The following is a 22,215-nucleotide window of genomic DNA, read 5'->3' as shown; positions in this document are numbered from 1 at the left end:
TGTTCACCTCAGTCCCCTTCAAAACCCCAGTGTAGGATGTACTCACCACCTCTGGACCCAACACTGGAGTTTTATCATTTCCCAAAATAATGGGTTTTCTAATGTTTGTTTCAAAAAATACTTTATTTATTAAACAATATATCCATAATCTATAACATGATCCAAAAATACAGATATACATCTTTACATTATTTAATAAAAAGATTTACATTATCTTTCCTTTACAAAGGGAACATAGATAGTAATTCCCTGAAAATAAAATGTAACATTCATGTTAAAGCTGCATCATCTTTTTGGATGAAATGTAGTAAAGGAGATCACAAAAACACATAGGTAGGAAGAAACTCCATAGGACTGTCTCCTGAACAAGAACATTTCTTAGACTTCCTGTTTTAAATGCCTCTCAGCACAGGTAATGACAACTACTCACTGTTCACTAAAAATGGATAGTAACCTTAACTCTGCAATGCCCACGAGTAGTGTCCAAATCCCGCAACAGGGCAGGTCCTGGCTATGGCATGTGGACAGCACTCTTGCTCGAAGCAGCCCCTGGCAAGGACTGTCATGGACAGGGCAGTAGGCAAGTGCAGTGTTACCGTCTGGAACAGCACCAACACACAATGAGGGGTGTCCCCAGCATCCCAGCACATTCCGCTATTACCATTACTGCTACACGTGGCCCTGGCCGGTCCTGGTCTCATGTCCGCCTTCCCAGGGGCCTATCCTGCACCGCAGAGACAGTCACAAAGACCTCAGCCAAATCAACTGCCCCAGTAGCACAGCCAGAGATGCGGGGGCTCAGCTTAACAAACTGTTAGTGCAGACGTGCCCTGTTGGAGAACAAGGAAGTTTCTCAAATGGCTGGCTGAGAGTACAGCGCTGAGAACTAAGAAAATGGTGCTTCTCCTATGAACAAGATACTTCTTCCCCTACCAGTAAATCCCCAGCCATGGAGGCACACCCTCACCCACTGGCCCTGGCCCTGGCCCCGATTCTGTAACCTGAGGGACAGGGTTTGCTCCAGAGCCATCCCCAGGATCAGATGTGGGACCTGGCAGGCACAGACGGGGGTCTGGTCTGAATCAGCCTGGTACAAGAGTGGTTAGGCCATGGGGCAGCAAAGCCTCAGTGGGGTTCCAGCCATCTCCACAGGGCCAGAGCCAGGCCAGGGGGCATCATGTTCTTTCCCAACCAGATGGCCACTCCTGCATTTTTCTGACTCCACTGATATGAACAGTCAGGAAGCAGGTTCAGTCATCATCCAAACAGCGTCCCAGGGATCCATCCTGTCATGCTCATGTTTTCTGCTTTCTCCAAAGCTGTCTTCATATTATTTGGTGATATTATTATAACTGGCAAAAGTCAACACTAGAAACAGATAAGCACAGAAACTTTAAAAAGTCGACACACGGGATGCTACACAGTGACAAGCAGGACAACAACACTGAACTTGAAACAAAAGCTTAAGACCTTTTGGGAAATGAGTGTGACCTCAGGAAACCAGGTGACAATTGAAACCAGCCATCCATCCACCTGCACCCACACAGTGTTGTCATGGCAACAGCAGGCGTGTTTGCAGATGAAGTGTGAATGTTAAGTGAGTTTCTAAAGAATTATCACAAACTTACAATACTTACCTATCCTGTCCACAAAAACTGGTAAAAGTGAAGAAAAAATTTTCCACCGTTGATTCCCCACCATTTTTAAACACCTGTAATGTAAAGCTAAGTCACTAAATACAAGTGGGCCTCATGTTCTGGCGTGGCTGAATTGGGGGTGCGCTCCCAGCTTCTTCCTGAACAGCAGGAAAGCATTGGTTCTGAGAAAGCACGTCAGGCCTGGGAACCACCAGGGACCCACGAGGAACAGAGGCTGACCGCTACCCTAACTACCAGCCCAAGACAAAGGGTCACGTAGGCTGAAGTGACCTACCCACAGTCATTTGCAAGCAAGTTCTGCTCCCTCGAGTGGCTCTAGAAAGGACAGCAACTGGACACATCCCAAGCTAGTGTGGACTATCAAGGACTGCAGACTCCTGCTGGACCCTGCCCTGACATCCACTCTCATTGACCAAATATTAACTCATTTGCAAAGCAGCCAGTGTAGGACGCAGCTTCACCAGTTCCTCTGTCCTGTTCCCTCTCCTTGGTGAGATACTGGAAGCCCAGAGAGGACATGGTGAATGAAGCGTTTGGGAGGACCCTCCTTGCAAAGAGAACAATTCTTCTGACACTGGGCATTTCACACCTCAATTCTATCTCCTGGGTTTTGTTTTCTGGCAAGAGAAACCCAGACTTGTCTGAATCACACAGGGCAGGTCTCAGAGAGTCCAGGACACTCCCAGAAGCCACGCTCTAGGAACCATCACAAGCGGATCTCAGCACACCAAATATGTGTGATGTCCCCAACTAGTATCAAAGAGATGGTTTAAAATCGGTTTGGTAAACGCTGACTAAACAGAAAGTGCACTCTAGTTTCCTAGCGTCTTTCCAGAATTGCTGTTGTGGCACAAGAAACTCAGAAATCACATCACATAAAGGTAGTTCCCTGGGAGAGAAGCTGCTGACCCAGTGTGCAACAGAAACAGTTTCAAAAGCGGCTTTTAGTAGACTGGACTGACTTCATACACACAGACCCACTGTCTTCATATGATCACAATAATTTCACCTTCACAGTAAAAACATCCGGAATTCCCAGAGAAATGGAACATCAGCCTGTTACGCTGTCTCTCATTGGCGCTGGTCGTGGTAACCTACGACCTGTCTGCCAATCCATAGCCGTTTACTCCAGAAGGTAAAACCTCAGGGAGGAACCAGCAGTCCAGACGAAAGGGCAGGGCAGCCGAGCAGAGCTCCTCTTTGGGGGAGCTGGCCCTTCCTGCACAGCCACCAGCTCCAAGAACACCTGAGTCAGGAGGGCGCCTTCCGGCAACGCCCGCCAGACAACACACACGTGCAGTCAGCAGGGACCATGTGCATACAGTGGCGTGGGCTCTCAAGAGCGGCCCAGGAAACTGCAGATCACGCAAGGCTCACACCTCTAGCTGCAGATTGATGGCAGTGTCTGCTCCCAGCTGGCATGTCCCACCGTGCCCAGCACACCACACGCACACACCCAGAGTCACTTGGCTCCTTCTGGGACTGCCATGCTCAGTGCTGGGGTCTGTATAAAAAGTCATGAGAACAAAGTCGCTGTGGCAAGTCCCCATAAGATCCCTTCTCTGTGCAAATGGGGCTCAGGTGGGTTCTTGGTTTCAGGAAATATCCAGAATTACAACTGGCCACCGAGTTCTTAAATATCATTCGAGACAAGGTAGTTTGAAGATGAAGATAGAATATTGCAACGTGAATGAAGGAGTGTATCAACTTGCTCCACTGGCCCCAGAGTCAGCCTCTTCCTTATTTCTTCTTCCTCCTCTCCTGGACGCACCGTGGACAGAACCTGTGGAGAGGGGCACAGCATCGGCCCTTTGCCGATTTCCACCAGCACGCAGGAGGCCTAGACCCTGTCTCCCGTGAAACAGCACCAGAAGAGAGCCCCACAGACACAGGGAAAATCTCCTAAGCAAGTCACTCTATCTAGCACAGCTGTTTTGAAGTCGACAGATACAAATCAGTCAGCAAAAGTGCATTCCGGCATGACCATTCCTCTTGCTCAAGCTAGTGGCTCACCAAAACGGAGATGACAACTGCTGTCAAACTGGTAGCCTATGGTGGGGGCAGGATGGTGTGCACGCCAAATCAGCCAGGCTACAGACTCCCACCCTGTCCTGGAGACGGAGGGACCAGGTGACCCTACGCAAGCAAGTTCTGGAGCCACAGACACAGTGCGCTCTCTCTTCACTCCCGGACCATCACAGCCACAGGGACACAAGGTCGCACTAGGCCCAGCCACCCCACATTCACGGGGAGGAGACAGGAGCACCCCATACTGACCACTTTCCTTTGGGCTTCGTAGTCAAGTCTACACAGGCGAAGTGAAACCACTCGATTGGACACTGCAGGGCAGGAGAGGAGCTGCAGTGAGCACTGGGCTTGCTGTGTACCACACACGGAGAGACAGCTACCACCCCAACCCCACCAGGTATAGGGCCCTGCCCCGGGTTCCACACGGGGATGCCAGTGTCTCGCTTCCCATCTCAAGGCCCCGTGTCCCGTGGCAAAACCCTGCTGCAGCGTGTCCAACACTCACATCTGGATTATCACAGCCAATCATCTCCCCGTAGGACACCTGGTGGCAGAGGCAGTAGGTGGGCTCGTTGGGGTCCACGGGCATGTCCAGCACATCGGAGGGATGCACAGACAGGATGGTGTCAGTAAACTCGGACCTGCAGGGACACACAGCACTGAGCAGCAGGCAGGGGGGGCCCCGGTGGGGCCAGACCAGGGTGGGGAGGCAAAGGCGCCGACACCTGGGGAGGAGAAAGCACTCACTTCCCGGCCTTGGGGTCCAGGCCCACTCGGCATAGGATGCCATCCATCTTGGTCCCTCCACCTGGACAGGACCTGCTCCTAGGGCTTCCCCCCGGGCTGACCCTCCTTGGCTTCCTGGGGGCCTCCTCCCCTGGGCAGGCACCCAAGAACTCTACCTGAATCCCACCCTTCCCACCCCAGGCAGGTTTGGGTGGGCCTGCCCTCACCAGCTCTCTCCCGGTCCCTACCTCGAGAAGGGCTGGTGTGTTCCCACCCACATCCCCACACACCTTCATTCACTCTGAAACCTACGGAACCCACCATCTCCCCTCACCCTCCCTGGAATCAAAATCTTGGGAGCTCCCTCTGCCTACCCAGCTGCCCACCCATCAGCAGGGACACTTCTGATTGCAGCCAGCCTCCCAGCCCACCGGAGAAGCAGGCCTGTCATGGAGGGGTCTCTAACCCACAGCCCAGACAGGATCTCGCCATGCCCGGACACCCCTGCAACCACTGCCCACGGCTCTGCAGCAGGCGGGTGGGACAGACACCCACCAGTTCCAGGGAAGGGTGTGGGGCATCTACTCCTAATGCGTCTCAGTATTTGTGAAATAAGGCTGCAAGCTGCACACTACACAGACAGTATAGCCCTGTCATAGAGACCCGTCCCCATTGAGAGCACACATGTTCACTGGACACACGTGCTATATACACTAGTTTACAGGGCAGTGGGGCAGAGGTGATGCAGAGTGCAATGGCAGGCATGACAAGGGTGACGTGAGAAGTCTGCCACCCAAAGAATCTCAACCCTCACCTTTTCCTGTCAGGAAGGTCATGTACCAGGCTCCATAATGACCCCTGGCTGCCACACAGTTTACCCAATATGTGCTGCCCGCCCCCAGTGAGAGTGCTGCCCATGGAGGTGCCAGGCCTGTCTGAGTTTCCTCCCTCTGCTCTGTCTCTGGGAATAGACAGGATTTTCTCTTTATATCTGAAAACCATACTGTCACAAGAACCTGCCCTTTCCAGGTTCTTTAACACTGCTTCAGGGAACAGTGCCAGCTGACCTCAGGCTAGGACCCTGAAACCTAGACTCGTCACACGGCCTGTGATCCTCTCTCACCCACATGCTGGCTCTGGCCTGCTCCCCAAGTGCTCACCCTGAAACCTAGACTTGTCACATGGCCTGTGATCCTTTCTCGCCCACACGCTGGCTCTGGCCTGCTCCCCAAGTGCTCACCCTGAAACCCAGACTCGTCACATGGCCTGTGATCCTTTCTCACCCACACGCTGGCTCTGGCCTGCTCGGACCCTGAAACCTAGACTCGTCACATGGCCTGTGATCCTTTCTCACCCACACGCCGGCTCTGGCCTGCTCGGACCCTGAAACCCAGACTTGTCACATGGCCTGTGATCCTTTCTCGCCCACACGCTGGCTCTGGCCTGCTCCCCAAGTGCTCACCCTGAAACGCATGTTCTCGGCAGGCTCGCTCTCTGTGAACTTCCCGCCTCTGCACTGACTTCATTTCAACTGCCACCTGACCCGCTCCTGTCACCCTGTGTTCAAGGCACTGGCCAGATGCAGGTACCCGCAAGAGGGGCTGAGGGAGCCTGACCTGTGGTGATACAGTGAATAGAGCATTGAGCTGGAATACTGAGGTCACCAGTTTGAAACCCTGGGCTTGCCCGGTCAAGCCACATACAAGAAGCAAGTACTACGAATTGATGCTTCCCGCTTCCTGCTCCCCTCTCCCCTTTCTCTCTTCTCTCTCTAAAATCAATAAATAAGTTCTTTAAAAAAGAGCAACTGACAGAACCGAAAAGAGAAACAGACAAATCTATAACTAGTGTTGGAGATTTCAACAAGCTTTTTTCAATAATTTATAGAACTAAACAGAACATCAGTAAGAATACAAAAGCCATGAATAACACTATCAACCTAGCTATCAAATTGATGTTAATAGATACTTCACTCAGCCTGACCAGGTGGTGGTGCAGTGCACAGAGCGTCGGACTGGGATGCAGAGGACCCAGGTTCGAAGCCCCAAGGTTGCTGGCTTGACCATGGGCTCATCAGCTTGAGCATGGGGTCACTGGCTTGAGCGTGGGATCATAGACATGACCCCATGGTCACTGGTTTGAAGCCCAAGGTCACTGGCTTGAGCAAAGGGTCAGCTGCTCTGCTATAGTCCCCCAGTCAAGGCACAACTAAGGAGCCACAACAAAGAACTGATGCTTCTCATCTCTCTCCCTTCCTGTCTGTCTGTCCCTATCTGTCCCTCTCTCTCTGTCAAAAAAAAAAAAGATACTCCACTGAGTACAACACAGGTTCTTTTGAAGTGCATATGGAACATCAGCAAGACAAACCATAAATCATAATACACATCTTAATTGAGTGTAGAGGATTTCATTATTGAATGTTCTCTGATCACAACAAAATTAAAATTGATACTGAAATCAGAAAGTTCTATGGAAAACCAAAATTACTGAAAACTGAGAAATCTACTTATACATAAGCTATGGAGTAAAGAAAAATCACCAAGGAAACTTAAAGATATTTTGAATGGAATAAAAAATACATATATACATCAAAATTCGTGGGACGTGAGCCTGGCCAGGTGCCTCAGTTGGATACAGCACTGTCCTCATGCATCAAGGCTGCAGGTTCAATTACTGGTCAAAATCGTCTCCAGAGAAGCCAGCGGACATTTTACCATTTTCTCTTTAGTCTAAATATTCCTTCTGAGAAAAGCAACGCTACAATACAGGGGAGGAGGGGAAGGCTTTAAATGAAACATCCTCAAAATCAAGTTAAAAATGACGTGTGTTTAATAAACGTATTCACACAACAATGACTATATACAAAAGTATATTTATATGTGAAACGATCAACCAGTTTGTAGGCAGCTACTAGAGAGCGACTTGGCCCGCACTCTGCATGAGCACCGTGACGTCACTCAAGAGGCAGACTCAGCCCAGAGAAGGGACTGTGGTGCCAGCCTGGGGCTCCTGCACACGGGCCACCGGGCGGGGCAAGTGCCCATCCTGGGAACCAGTGCCTACCAGCCTGCTCACCACGGCTGCTTCGAGGACTGGCAGACCAGCACACGAGAAGCCCACAGAACTACAGCCATGCTGGGCATGGTAAGCACTTCCTCAGGGGTGACTGCCATTGGTGTTTAGACCTAGCAAATACTGATGGTGTTCTTTGGGGAAAAAAGAGAAAAGAAAAAGGGTGCTCACCCTCCTTTATGCTTCTTTTTCTTTGGAGTGTCTTCCTCTGAGGTCCTCCTGCCCCGCCCCCGGGAGCTCCTCTTTTCTTTCTGACTCCGACCTTCTGAAAGACAGTGCAGACCCAGTCTTGTCACAGAGTTCACTAAAGCAGGACAAGACTCACCCAAATATGATATTTACCGCCAGGCTCCTAACATTAATTAGACAATTCTTCAAAACTCAGTAGTTAAAAGTAACGGAATAAAGACAAATGGACAGACTTGCTTTTTAACCCTCGTGCTGCAGAGCTCTCAAAGTCGCTGCCCTCCAGCTTGTCCTTCAGGTCTGCTTCGAAGCGCGCCAGGTCCGCGTCAAGCCTCCGAATGTGTTTGTCCACCTGCACGGAAGGATCTCACACATCACATTTAACACGAGAGCAAACAGCCCAGAGTCGCAGCCCATCCCACTGCAGTATCTCAGCCTCTACCAGAGCCTTCCATTAACAGAGTTCTGCTAAGGCGAGGACACCGTGTCACAGTATATAAGAGGGTCCTTTCTGACACCTCAACCAAATAAATCCTGCTCAGTAAAAACTATAGGTCAGCAGCACTGACAGAGTTATGAAATGTAATGAACTAGGGTTGAAGACATTTGAGACCAAGTCCTAACTTAAAAACCTTAGGAACATATAGATTCTTAAACAGAATAACAAAAACAAAAAGAAAACAAAATTCTTCCAGTGCTTTGGCTACAGGATGAGATGGAAGAGAGAGAAGGCACCGCGGTCAGGGCAGCGGGAGGAGCTGCCCACCGAAGTCACAGCCTGCCAGGGAGGAGAGATGATACACTCCCAAGCAGACACGAACTGCAATCTGAGAAAATCTGACTCACTGACAAGAGATACAAACCAACATTTCTGGAAACAGGCTGCTTACTCTATAAAGACGTAGCAGTTGGGGCATCAAAATCCCAAATACAACATTACAGTATTCTTCTAGAGTATCCTCCAACACAAGTTAATTCAAGGGGTTAAGAAATCACTGTCGTCTGACTGGGGAGGCAGGGCACAGCATCTGTCAGGTGGCGGCCTGTGGGACAACAGAGACCTGCACACACGTGCCTCATAGAACAAGGACTCAGGCCCCGCACAAGCGCTGAGTGAAGCTTACTTGAGAGGAAACAGGACACAATTCTAGGACTTTTCCTAAAGCTGACCAAAAAACAATTTAAAAAAAATCTATATAGAAAAGTGGAGTTTCGGCCCTGGCCGGTTGGCTCAGTGGTAGAGCGTTGGCCTGGCGTGCAGAAGTCCCAGGTTCGATTCCCGGCCAGGGCACACAGGAGAGGCGCCCATCTGCTTCTCCACCCCTCCCCCCCTCCTTCCTCTCTGTCTCTCTCTTCCCCTCCCACAGCGAGGCTCCATTGGAGCAAAGATGGCCCAGGTGCTGGGGATGGCTCCTTGGCCTCTGCCTCAGGCGCTAGAGTGGCTCTGGTCGCAACAGAGTGACGCCCCGGAGGGGCAGAGCATTGCCCCCTGGTGGGCAGAGCATCGCCCCCTGGTGGGCGTGCCGGGTGGATCCCGGTCGGGCGCATGCGGGAGTCTGTCTGACTGTCTCTCCCCGTTTCCAGCTTCAGAAAAATACAAAAAAAAAAAAAAAAAAAAGTGGTGGAGTTTCTCCAGCCAAATAAATAAGCAAAAGAGCAGAGAAAACAAGATTCAGTCATGGTACAGGGTGAATGACACCTGTTTGTACTCTTCTGGAAGGGGCAGTTTGCCACAGCCTGAGCCTCCTCCAACCCGGCCCCTCACCATCTCGTAGGTCTGCATGGCCAGCTGCCCCTGACCGCCTGGCCCCTGAGCAGCTGTCCCTCACCCACTCTGACCCCTCACCATCTCGTAGTTCTGCATGGCCAGCTGCCCCTGACCGCCTGGCCCCTGAGAGCAGCTGTCCCTCACCCCACACTCTGACCCCTCACCATCTCGTAGTTCTGCATGGCCAGCTGCCCCTCACCCCACATGCTGACCCCTCACCATCTCGTAGGTCTGCATGGCCAGCTGCCCCTGACCGCCTGGCCCCTGAGCAGCTGTCCCTCACCCCACACGCTGACCCCTCACCATCTCGTAGGTCTGCATGGCCAGCTGCCCCTGACCGCCTGGTCCCTGAGCAGCTGTCCCTCACCCCACACTCTGACCCCTCACCATCTCGTAGGTCTGCATGGCCAGCTGCCCCTGACCACCTGGCCTGAGCAGCTGCCCCTGACCCCACACTCTGACCCCTCACCATCTCGTAGGTCTGCATGGCCAGCTGCCCCTGACCACCTGGCCCCTGGGCAGCTGCCCCTGACCCCACACTCTGACCCCTCACCATCTCGTAGGTCTGCATGGCCAGCTGCCCCTCACCCCACACGCTGACCCCTCACCATCTCGTAGGTCTGCATGGCCAGCTGCCCCTGACCGCCTGGCCTGAGCAGCTGCCCCTCACCCCACACGCTGACCCCTCACCATCTCGTAGGTCTGCATGGCCAGCTGCCCCTCACCCCACACGCTGACCCCTCACCATCTCGTAGGTCTGCATGGCCAGCTGCCCCTCACCCCACACGCTGACCCCTCACCATCTCGTAGGTCTGCATGGCCAGCTGCCCCTCACCCACACGCTGACCCCTCACCATCTCGTAGGTCTGCATGGCCAGCTGCCCCTCACCCCACACGCTGACCCCTCACCATCTCGTAGGTCTGCATGGCCAGCTGCCCCTGACCACCTGGCCTGAGCAGCTGTCCCTCACCCCACACACTGACCCCTCACCATCTCGTAGGTCTGCATGGCCAGCTGCCCCTGACCACCTGGCCTGAGCAGCTGTCCCTCACCCCACACGCTGACCCCTCACCATCTCGTAGGTCTGCATGGCCAGCTGCCCCTGACCACCTGGCCTGAGCAGCTGTCCCTCACCCCACACGCTGACCCCTCACCATCTCGTAGGTCTGCATGGCCAGCTGCACCTTGTCGTCGCTGTACTCCTTGCACTTGCTGTAGGCGCTCTGGATCTTCTGCAGCTGTTCCACCCGCTGCTCTGCAGACAGAGTCTTCACCGTGGAGATGTACTCCGCAGCCAGGATGTCGATCTCCGCTTTCTTATCTGATAAAGCAATGGTTGAAAGCTAGCTCTTGCACGAGAGGCCAGAACATGCTCACCAGACTGGCAAGCCTGACAACACCAAGTGCTGGAAAGTGACTGCTATGCACCCTGAAGCACTGTAGGTGGGGGCGCGGTGCACACGGCCCTCAAGAGGCAGCGTGTCTGCAGACAGAATGGCATCACAGAGCTGGGCAGACGCTCCAGCCTGGGCCGGGTGCCCAGGACAGTCACCCGTATGACTGCTGTCCCAGGTATATGCATTGTGCCTGCTCTGACTCTCAAAAGTCCTTGTTTAAGCAATGAAGTGTATGCTTACCTAGTCTTAGGTACCCACTGGATAAAGATTTAGACACCAGGATATACACAGAAAACAAGAAACCACCCACATGTTCAATCCTCACTCAAATAGATAAATGAGCTGTGGTCCAGCAACAAAAAGGACCAGCTGCTGCAACATGGAACAACATCAATTAATCCACAAAAGGTGACCTGGAGCAAGAAGAGCGACACACAGGGGGGACAGCCTGTGTGGCTCATCAACATCAAGGTGGGACGGACACACTCTTACCTCTGGTTTAGAGGTGGGAAAATGCCTGTTATAGATGGGACTCAGCATGGTAGTGCCAGGGGAGGGGCACACAGGTCCCCAGGTGCCAGAAGCCCCATCTCACCTGGGGACAGTTTCCCCAGGTGATACGCTGTAAATGTTTATGCTTATTTCTGAATGTAAATCTGTATTTCATAATAACAGAAGTCTCCGTATTCCACAGTTAGGATGCTATACCTTCATGAAAAACAAGACATTCCAATAAAGAAAACTGAATGAAAATATGAAAGTCACATACACCCAAGGTTATCATCACCAAATGTAAAACCTCAGGGCTCAAGGCAGGCTGAAACTTCTAACCAGGACAAGAAAAAAGATCACATGTGTAAAGGACGAGGGACCCAAACGGTCTCAGATTTCTCATCAGCAACATGGAAACCAGGAGCCAGTCCGCAATACCTGTCACATCCTGGGGGGAATGACTGTCAACCTGAAATGCTACAACCAAACTATTAATTGACTATGAAGACAAGCACATTTTCAGACATAAAATATCAGGAGAAATTTACCTTCCCAAGTACCCTATCCCAGGAGGCTACTGGAAAAGCTCCTTGAAACAAGGGGGCAAGCCAAGAAAAAGGAAGCTTATGGCCCAGAAAATGAGGTCCCAACCAAAAAGGAGGCAAGGAAAACCCAGCACCAGCCTGTGCAGCAGGCCTGGGAACACTGGCCCAGACAGACCTGCGGGACAAAGGGGTCTGGAGAAGTCTCCGCACAGAGCAGGCAGAGGACTTAGGGCAGCAGTCACACCAAACATGTGGAGTGAAGAAAACAGAGTCAACAAACAGCAATTAGGAATGCCAAGAAAAACTCAGTTATGCAAAAAAGGTCGTGTAAGCACAGCATTGGTGAGGCTCAGCAGTAAACTGCCTACAGAGCAGTCCCAATGAAAACACCATCACCGGTCCAGCACAATCCCAATTCCAGCCCACCACACCCAGGAGAGAGGGGCAGGGGTGGCGCATAGGGTGGGGGGGGCGCAGCTGGAGAAGTAGAGCTTCATAATAACCGAACAGAGGAAGTCTAAAGCTGAAAGGGAATTCATAATAGCAAAATGTGATGCTGAGAAATAGGGAGGTAAATACCAAGATATCAAAAAGTACTCTCTTTTTTATTTTATTCATTTCTTTCCTCTTTTTCTTTTTAACTTGTTTCTTAATGTTTATTTTATTGGCTTTAGAGAGAAGATGGGAGAGAGCCGGAGAGAGATAGGAACAATCTCTATGTTTTGGGATGATGCTCTAACCAACTGAGCTATCTGGCCAGGGCAAAAACTACTATCTAACTTTTTAAACTATGCATACATAGTTCCAAGTTAGAAAGTCTTTTAAGAGAAAGCAAAGAGCCTGACCAGGTGGTGGCACAGTGTAGAGCATCGGACTGGGATGTGGAGGACCCAGGTTCCAAACCTCGAGGTCACCAGCTTGAGTGCAGGCTCATCAGGTTTGAGCACAGTTCACCACCTTGAGCCCAAGGTCGCTGGCTTGAGCAAGGGGTCACTCGGTCTGCTGTAGCCACCCACCCAACCCCAGTCAAGGAATATATGAGAAAGCAATCAATGAACAACTAAGGTTGACAATGAAGAATTGATGCTTCTCATCTCTCTTCCTTCCTGTCTGTCCCTATCTGTCCCTCTCTCTGTCACAAAAAAAAGAGAAAGCAAAGATAAAAAATAAATAATAATAAAAGAAAAGCTATGGCCCTGGCCGGTTGGCTCAGTGGTAGAGCGTCAGTCTGGCATGTGGAGGTCCCAGGTTCGATTCCTGGCTAGAGCACACAGGAGAGGCGCCCATCTGCTTCTCCACCCCTCCCCCTCTCCTTCCTCTCTGTCTCTCTCTTCCCCTCCCACAGCCAAGGCTCCATTGGAGCAAAGATGGCCCGGGCGCTGGGGATGGCTCCTTGGCCTCTGACCCAGGCACTAGAGTGGCTCTGGTCACAACAGAGAGATGCCCCAGAGGGGCAGAGCATCGCCCCCTAGTGGGCAGAGCCTCGCCCCTGGTGGGCGTGCTGGGTGGATCCCGGTCAGGCGCATGCGGGAGTCTGTCTGACTGTCTCTCCCCGTTTTCAGCTTCGGGAAAAAAAAATAAATAAATAAATTAAAAAAAAAAAGAAAAGCTAATAAATATTTTGACTGTAAAGAGAGGATACTGCTTATAGATATGATTTGAAGAGGTGTAAGAATCCAAAGAACTGTTTGCTTAAGTATCAACACTTTCGCCACCAAGTATCAGTTGGTGGCGCAGTGGATAGAGTGTCAACGTGGGATTCGAGGTCCCAGGTTTGAAACCTAAGGTTGTTGGCTTGAGTGCAGGCTCATCAGCTTGAGTTGCAGGGTCACTTCCTTGAGCATGGGATCAACATGATCCCATAGTCGCTGGCTTGAGCCCAGAGGTCTCTGGCTTGAAACCCAAGGTTGCTGGCTTGAGCAAGGGGTCACTGGCTTGATTTGAGCCACCGGGTTAAGGCACATATAAAAAGCAATCAACGAGGCCCTGGCCGGTTGGCTCAGTGGTAGAGCGTCGGTCTGGCATGCGGAAGTCCCGGGTTCGATTCCCGGCCAGGGCACACAGGAGAAGCGCCCATCTGCTTCTCCACCCCTCCCCCTCTCCTTCCTCTCTGTCTCTCTCTTCCCCTCCCACAGCCGAGGCTCCATTGGAGCAAAGACGGCCCGGGCGCTGGGGAGGGCTCCTTGGCCTCTGCCCCAGGCGCTAGAGTGGCTCTGGTCGCGGCAGAGCGACACCCCGGAGGGGAAGAGCGACACCCCGGAGGGGCAGAGCATCGCCCCCTGGTGGGCAGAGCGTCGCCCCCTGGTGGGCGTGCCAGGTGGATCCCGGTCGGGCGCATGCGAGAGTCTGACTGTCTCTCCCCATTTCTATCTTCAGAAAAATACAAAAAAAAAAAGAAAAAAGGAAAAAAAAAAGCAATCAACTAGAGCACTGCAACTACAAGTTGATGCTTCTTATCTCTTTCCCTTTCTCTCCCTTTCGGTCTGTCTCAAAACATAAATTAATTAATAAAGTATCAGCATTCTCTAAGACAACATCCGAAGCCAAAGCCTAGAGCTAGGCCCCATGCACTGGGTCCCCTGGTCACCTAGTGCCAGTCCAGGGTCCTCGTGCCTCCTCTCCCCGGCTGTACTGAAAGCCTGAGCCCACCTTCTGTCCTTTGGTCCAGCTCTCGCATCAGTTGAAAGTTCCTCTGAAGTTCACAAGGAAGGTTCTCAATACCTGAAACACAGGGACATGGACTTCTCAGTAGGAGCACACAAATCTGCCTGCTAGGCTTTAAACCTACGATCCACACATCACAAGCCCACTTTGTCTTCTCTTTCTGTTAGGGTTTGGAGAAGACAAGGATGAAGGTATCTTCTTTTAGGGAGGAGTGAGTACCAAACACTGATCATAAGCAGATACACTTCAGAACAGGGGTCAGGAACCTATGGCTCGCAAGCCAGATGTGGCTCTTTTGATGGCTGCATCTGGCTCACAGACAAATCTTTAATTAAAAAAAAACCGTTAAAAATATAAAACATTCTCATGTATTAAAATCCATTCATTTCCTACCACTCATGTTCATGGTTGTGGGTGGCTGGAGCCAATCACAGCTGTCCTCCAGGACAACATCAAATTTTTATTGGATAATGCCTAACGTACATGGGTCATTGTATGGCTCTCACGGAATTACATTTTAAAATATGTGGTGTTCATGGCTCTCTCAGCCAAAAAGTTTCCCGACACCTACTTCAGAAGTTGCCAGAAGCTGGAGAAGTCAGAGGCGAGTCTAGAAACAAGCTGTGAGCAGAGGCAGGGAGGACAGCCATGTGAATCTCCCACCCATTCCCTCCCGTCTAGATGCCCCCCACCACAGCCAGCCAGTCCAAACCCTGGGGTCCTCTTTGATCTTCCCCTACCTTACCCTGAAATCCAGTGTACTGGGTACTGCAGGCCAGTGCTGCTTGCAGAACTTGATGCACAGATGTGAACCTTCTCTGAGCTGCCCAAAAATGTGGGCACTGGCCACATGGGGCTACTGAGCACACGAAATAAGCTAGTACCACTGAGGGACTGAACTTCTAATTTCGCTCAAGTTTAATTCACTTAAACAGGCCATGCTGGACCTCGTAGGTGGAGGACCTCACTCCATGCTGCTAACCCATCTACGCTGCCGTCCTCCTAGTCCAGGCCACCCTTCCCACACACCTGCATGGCCACAACAGGCCCTGACTTGGCTCCTACATCCAGTCTTGGCACTCCCCTCCACCCTCACCATGCACCAGTCTTCATTTCAAGAGCTCAATCGAATCTTTCAAAGCTGCTGCCCAGTGCTTTAAGAAAACCATGGAAACTCCCAGCAAAGCCTCAAGACTCACTATGCCCTCCCTGGACCTCCCTACTACCCAGGGCTCTGCAGGACAGGGCCACTTGGTGCTCTTGAATCCTGCTAGGCCCCTTTATGGCCTTTAATCTATGAATTAAAAAAAAAAAATCTATCTGCCCATATGACAGTAAGTTCCAAGAAAATGAGGATCATGGTTGCTTTCCTGGAACAGAGGAGGTGCTCAAGGAGCAAGCAGGTGCCTCCATTTCCTGAGCCTTCATTCAAGTTCCTCAACCCTCCCAGGGGCCCACTGGACAGGTGGTGGGACAGAGAAGGGCAGCTTCAGTACTGCCCAGCAGACAGCTGGGAGCAGGCCTCTCTAGCAATAATGGGGAGAGGGCTCCCCTCAACATGCTCTACCACGGGACTGGTGCTCAGGATGGGCCAAAAGAGCAGAAGAAATGACCAGGATTGGGTGACCCCCTTGGGAAGAGCTGATCTCCACTATCTGCTCCAGAGCAGGGACTCACTCCCTACTCAGCATCCTCAGGTGAAGTGCCCAGGCCCTAGTGACCATGAATATCCCCAGTGCACCCCAGTGCTCCATGCTCCAGCCGGAGCCAGACCCAAAATGTGCATGACACTCATGAGCTACTCAGTTCCGTGAAATGGGGGGAAAACCATTTGCTCAGGAGTGGTCAGGATGGTTCACCCTGAGCTACAGGTCGACAGGACGTCTGCTGGAGGAGCCTCACAGCCACCGGCCCTGAACACCTTAATCAGCACTGGAAGTACTCCTGAGCAGAGGTAGGCACCCTGGGAGACCCTTCATGCCACCATCGCCTCCCCATTTTCCCGATTCACAAGCTGAGGCTCGGCGCCCGGAAGCGACTCCAGGGACCCCAGGCCCGGAACCCTCAGACTCAGTCCAGAGTCCAAGGGGGCTGGAACTCGACCACCTTCTTAGGCCTGAGTGGTGGGAGCCAGGCCCAAACCAAGTCAGGGCAAGGCCTAAGATAAAGACAGAGGAGGGGCGGGGCAGAGCCGGAGGGGGCGGGGCTTAATCAAGGACAGTGGGCCGAGGCCTGGCCGGGGAGGGTCGGAGCCACCAAAGAGCAGGGCTTACGGGGAGGGACCTAACAAGGAGGGCGGGGCTTAACAGGCGGGGCCTAATCGGAGGAGGAAGAGAGGGCCGGTGGTGGGCGGGGCCTAACCGGGGACTGCGGGGTCCCGCCCCCCCGTAACGCACATAGAATTGGCGCGGCCGTGACGGCGGACCCAGCGCCGCACTAGTGCGCGCGCCCCACCCTCGTACCCGCCCGGCCGCGCGCGCGCCCGTCCCCGTCGACCCCAAGCCGCCCCGCAGCCCCCACGAGCCCCAGGGTCCAAATGCGGGTCCTGGCGTGCAGGGGGGAATGGCGGAAAGGGCCCCACGCAGGCGGCGGCCTGAGGGGTTTGGGGGGGCGCTTACTGTCCAGGTAGTGCTCCAAGTACATGGCGGTCGCCATCTTCGTCCGCGGCCGCGCTCTGGGTCTGCGCGGGCGGGTGGAGCCGGGAGAAGTGGAGGGCGGAGCCGGTGCGCTCACTATTAATGAGTCGCGTGCATGGATTGGCTAGCAGGCGGGGCGGCCGCCGGCCGATACGCCCCCTGGCTTCCGGTAGGCGCCGAGCTGGAGCGGGTTGGCGGCCAGGGGGCGTTTGCTGCAGGGACACGGAGGGGTGTCTACGGGGTAGCTTAACCCCCTGGACGTCCTCGGCCTGAGAGCCGCCGACATTTGGCCCGGGCGGCTATGGCGCAGAACAGGTGCCTACGAAGAGTGACGAACGTAGTCCAGCTGACGACAGGGTCTCCGGAGTACACCGGGTGCACACAGGAAAACTGGGGGTGACGGGGTCAGCACGTGTCGATGAAGGTTCGGTAGGTGCAGTGCTCAGCTCTGGTCGTCCCCGGGGCGCCTCGCGGGGAGGGGTTCTGCGCGATCTCCGGCCGCACAGCATGCCTGAAGGACAGCGCGTTACTGGACGGGAGAAGGCTGGGTCCCGAACTGCACCGCCCTACCCGCTTCGTCCCCTAGGATTCAGGTGGTCGGTCTACAAGTAGCATACCCTGACCAATGAGCAGTAGTTTCCTTATTGAAAATGCATGTTTAAAGGTGTACCCCCTGCCTGGATCTGGAATGCTGAGGTCATTGGTTCGAAACCCTGGGCTTGCTTGGTCAAGGCACAAATGGGAGTTGATGCTTCCCTGCTCCTCCTCCCTTCTCTCTCTAAATCCTCTCTAAAATGAATAAATAAAAATCTTAAAAAAAAAAATTTAAAGATAAGTGTACACCTCCTTCTAGAACTCTTCCCTAAATCCCAAATTTTTGAAAATGAAAACGTTTTTGCCAATTTTACTTTCATTACAAAAATTCAAACTGTCCAGGAACTTGTAATTACAATAAGTTTCCCCATCTCTGGGGGGTACAGAACTGATTATCTTGCTCACCTTTGACTCCAAACGGTAGCAGTTTTGGTGCATTCTCTCTGTTCCCATGTAATGCTTGAAGAGAAGACGCCCACACGGATTCACACATAACTAAATACTATCCATCTTTTTTATTGTTTTAAATGGCTGGTTTTTTTTAATTAATAGACTTTTTTAGAGCATTTGGATTCACAAATAAATTGAGGACAGAGTTCCTATATACCCCCTCCACACAGTTTCCCCTATTACAAACAATTTGTATTGGTGTGGAACATTTATTAAAATTGATAAAACAGTATTGAAACATTATTAACTAAAGTCCATAATTTACATTAGGGTTCACACAGTTGTACAATTATGTTAGGTATCCACCATTATAGTATCATACATAAGTTTCTCTGCCCTAAACATTCTTTGTGTGCCACATGTTCACCCCTCTTCCCCTCATAAACCCTGGCAACTACTGATCCTTGTGTTTCTGTAGTTTGACTTTCCCAGCCACACAGCTGGAATGGTACAGCATGTAACCTTTCAGATTAGCTTCTTTTACTTAGTAACATGTATTTAAGTTTCCTTCATGCCCTTTCTTGGCTTGATAGCTTCTTTCTTTTTTTTTTTTTTTTTTTTAAAGATTTTATTTATTCATTATAGAATGGTGAGAGAGAGAGAGAAGGGGGGAGGAGCAGGAAGCATCAACTCCCATATATATGCCTTGACCAGGCAACCTCAGCGTTTCCAGGTTGACGCTTTATCCACTGCGCCACCACAGGTCAGGCTGATAGCTTCTTTCTTAATGATCAAATATTTCATTTTTTTTATGTATCACACTTTACCACCTATTGATAAAGGTTGCTTCCAGTATGTCAATTATGAATAAAGCTGATCAATTTGTTCAGTACAGGTTTTTCTTTGACTATGGTACCAAGAGGTATAATGCTAGGAAATACTGTAAGATTACAGTTAGTTTTATAAGAAACTGCAAACTGCCTTCCAGAGTTGCTGCACCATTTTGCATTCCTACCAGCAACGAATGAGAGTTCCTGCTGTTCCACATCCTCATCAGCATTTGGTGTTGTCAGTGTTCCAGACTGTGGGCATTCTAATAGATGTGTAGATCTTTTATTTCCAGTTCCCTAATGAAGCATCCACCGGGTATAATAAAAAAACAAATGTCGGAGACTTTCAGAGGTAGGTATAGATGTAACTTTATTGGCCAGTTTCACCTGCGCAGGGGCGAATTCCCTGATGTCCGGAGACACCGTACTCAGTAGGAGCTGCAAATGGGAACCGCCCCGGGCGCTTACAGCTAGTTCCTTATATATCCTAAGTAAGCAAGCATAATACAGAAGCAAAAATAGCGGTTACTTATTCGCTAAGGGAGTTGCACATAGCATAGCAACAGGGGCTGGGTCTAGCTCATTGGCGAACTTCAAACATAAACTTCTGATAAGGGTCTCTAACCAATGGAATGCAAACGTTTGTCTTCCTTTCTTAGCCTTACAGGGTCCCTATCCTTACCTCCCTGTCTCTGCGTCTACACTCTGGCAATCCCAGCACACTTTCCTGAATCTAACAATTTGATCTTTTCTTGATCCTTACACCTAACATGATGTTGAGCACCTTTTCACATGCATATCTGCCATCTGTATTTCCTTGTTTAGATGTCTGTCCAGATCTTTTGTCCATTTTTCTTTTTTTTTTTTTTTTTGTATTTCTCTGAAGCTGGAAATGGGGAGAGACAGTCAGACAGACTCCCGCATGCGCCCGACCGGGATCCACCCGGCATGCCCACCAGGGGGCGATGCTCTGCCCCTCCGGGGTGTCGCTCTGTCGTGACCAGAGCCACTCTAGCGCCTGGGGCAGAGGCCAAGGAGCCATCCCCAGCGCCCGGGCCATCTTTGCTCCAATGGAGCCTCGGCTGTGGGAGGGGAAGAGAGAGACAGAGAGGAAGAAGAGGGGGAGGGGTGGAGAAGCAGATGGGCGCTTCTCCTGTGTGCCCTGGCCGGGAATCGAACCCGGGACTTCTGCACGCCAGGCTGATGCTCTACCACTAAGCCAACCGGCCAGGGCCAGTCTTTTGCCCATTTTTCAATTGGGCCCTTTGTTTTCTTGGTGAGTCGTACTTTCCACTTTTGCACTACGTACATTTTTAATTTAATATGCTTCATGAATTCTGACCACATTTTGCTCAGTTCTACATCATGCTGTTTACTACATATATTTCATTGTGTTGTGTTGCGAACCAGCACAACTAGTAATTCCAGGTCCTGAGTGGGAATGGTGTGAAATTAAGAAAATACGCTTAAAGAATTAAAGAATGGGTTCAGGAGGGTTCTGCAAAGCTGACAGCAGAAACAGATCGTGCCCCAAACCACATCTTGCTTTATTTATAGGGCAAAGTGGGCCATTAGCAAATCAACAAGATCTCTGATCATGTTTCCAAAGCAACCCAAGAATTTTTACCAAGTGCATTAAAACCCCACCATTCATAACATCTTTACACAAAACAAAAGATAGAAGAAACTTGCCTCCAGTCTTTCTGGGGACATGGGGGTAGAATAAGTAAAAACAATCCAGCACCACAGCTTAACAGCCTTTTGCAACCTAATCAGTAAAGTGAGGTGGGGGGATGGGCAGACTGTCAGCTTGCAGCCAGTTCCCCATACCTCTGTCCCCAAAAATCTAACTCCTTGTTGGCTTTTTGGTTCCCAACAGTGTTGGTTTACCAAACTTTAACAAGTTCCTTACAGATGTACAATATTATTATAATGCTCTGGTGAACCTTGGTTCATATAGCTATCTATAGTTATCCATCTGTCTGTTACCTATTGCTCATAATAAACTACCTGAAAACTTAAGTGTTGTAGTTGGGTTTTTTCTTGTTTTTTTTTTTGTTTTTTTTTTGACAGAGAGAGCGTCAGAGAGAGGGATAGAAAGGGAAAGACAGACAGGAAGGGAGAGAGATGAGAAGCATCAATTCTTCGTTGTAGCTCCTTAGTTGTTCATTGATTGCTTTCTGACTGTGCCTTGGAAGGGGGTGCTATAGCAGAGCAAGTGACCCCTTGCTCAAGCCAGCGACCTTGGGCTTTAAGCCAGCAACCTTTGGGCTCAAGCCAGCGACCATGGGGTTATGTCTATGATCCCACGCTCAAGCTGGTGAGCTTGTGCTCAAGCTGAATGAGCCTGCGCTCAAGCCAGCGACCTCAAGATTTCGAACTTGGGTCTTCTGCGCCCCAGTCCGATGCTCTATCCACTGCTCCACTGCTTGGTCAGGCAAAAACTTGTGTTTTAAAAGCACCATTTCAAAAAATAAAAACAGCATTTAATTATAGCACACACTGTTTGAGTCAGGCATTCCAGTAGGGCTCAACTGGGTCATTCTTCTGTTCCATGTGATACCATAGAGAAGACTGGGGTGTACTGTACTGAAATCCCTTTGTCTTTTTGAAGGCAAGGAGATGGACATTTTAGAACAAGACATCTATCAGACAGCAGGATATTGCTTACCTACATAAGGTGATATTAAATAGTCTTTGCATTATGAGTTTTCACCAGGTTGTGCTACAGTAACAAAGAACCCAAAAGTCTCTGCTTGAGTCACAGTGGTTTTTCTTTCTGGTGCTACCTATCAGGCTACACTGGTTGTAGCTTGGCGGTGACTGTATCTTCATCCAGGATACAGGGTGAAAAAAATAGCCCTAATTGTGCACTTGCTGCTCTCATGTTGAGGTCAGAAGGGAATGGACGAACAATGCAACTGCTTTTATAGTTTCTGCCTGAACTTGTGCTGTCAGTTGTGGTTACAGCAGCATTTGGAAGTCACATGGCCAAGCTCAACATCAAGGAAGGAAGCAAATAATTGGAAACAATATAATCTATCACCCTTCCAAAACTCAAAACCAAATCAGGGAGGGGGTCAATAAGGAAAATAAAAAGCTACTGTTAAGTGTCTTGGGTAATACTGGTCTCAGGGGCTTGCGCAGCCACCCAGAGAATGGGGGAAGAAAGGTCAGAAATAGCGCTAAGAGCCTCAGCCCAAGCACTAAACGCTCCGGGCAGTCTCG

General features: G+C 50.9%; 1 protein-coding gene across 4 annotated transcripts; it reads right to left on the bottom strand.

Annotated features, from left to right (window-relative positions):
- Positions 1 to 122: 122 nt before the first annotated feature.
- On the bottom strand, positions 123 to 17,220 carry ING5 (inhibitor of growth family member 5). 4 transcript variants are annotated; one of them, XR_010746665.1, is made up of 9 exons: positions 17,156 to 17,220; positions 14,523 to 14,594; positions 10,594 to 10,760; positions 7,911 to 8,022; positions 7,656 to 7,749; positions 4,192 to 4,327; positions 3,936 to 3,997; positions 2,668 to 3,441; positions 123 to 1,368 (listed from the first exon to the last, which is right to left on the bottom strand). XR_010746665.1 is itself a non-coding variant. In XM_066346576.1 (8 exons), the coding sequence occupies exons 1-8, from the start codon at positions 17,190 to 17,192 to the stop codon at positions 3,399 to 3,401; spliced, it is 723 nt and encodes a 240-aa protein (XP_066202673.1). In that variant the 5' UTR covers positions 17,193 to 17,220; the 3' UTR covers positions 1,488 to 3,398. The 4 variants fall into 4 exon arrangements, 3 of the variants coding, with proteins under 3 accessions (XP_066202673.1, XP_066202675.1, XP_066202676.1); XM_066346576.1 differs by lacking the exon at positions 123 to 1,368 and having other exon boundaries at positions 1,488 to 3,441; XM_066346578.1 differs by lacking the exon at positions 123 to 1,368 and having other exon boundaries at positions 1,488 to 3,441; positions 7,656 to 7,746.
- Between the last annotated feature and the right edge of the window lie 4,995 nt (positions 17,221 to 22,215).

The sequence above is a fragment of the Saccopteryx leptura genome, chromosome 7 (assembly GCF_036850995.1).
Source record: "Saccopteryx leptura isolate mSacLep1 chromosome 7, mSacLep1_pri_phased_curated, whole genome shotgun sequence".
Classification (NCBI taxonomy): Eukaryota; Metazoa; Chordata; class Mammalia; order Chiroptera; family Emballonuridae; genus Saccopteryx; species Saccopteryx leptura.
The sequence above is the reverse complement of the archived record's forward strand: the minus strand, read 5'-3'. Positions and strand labels throughout refer to the sequence as shown.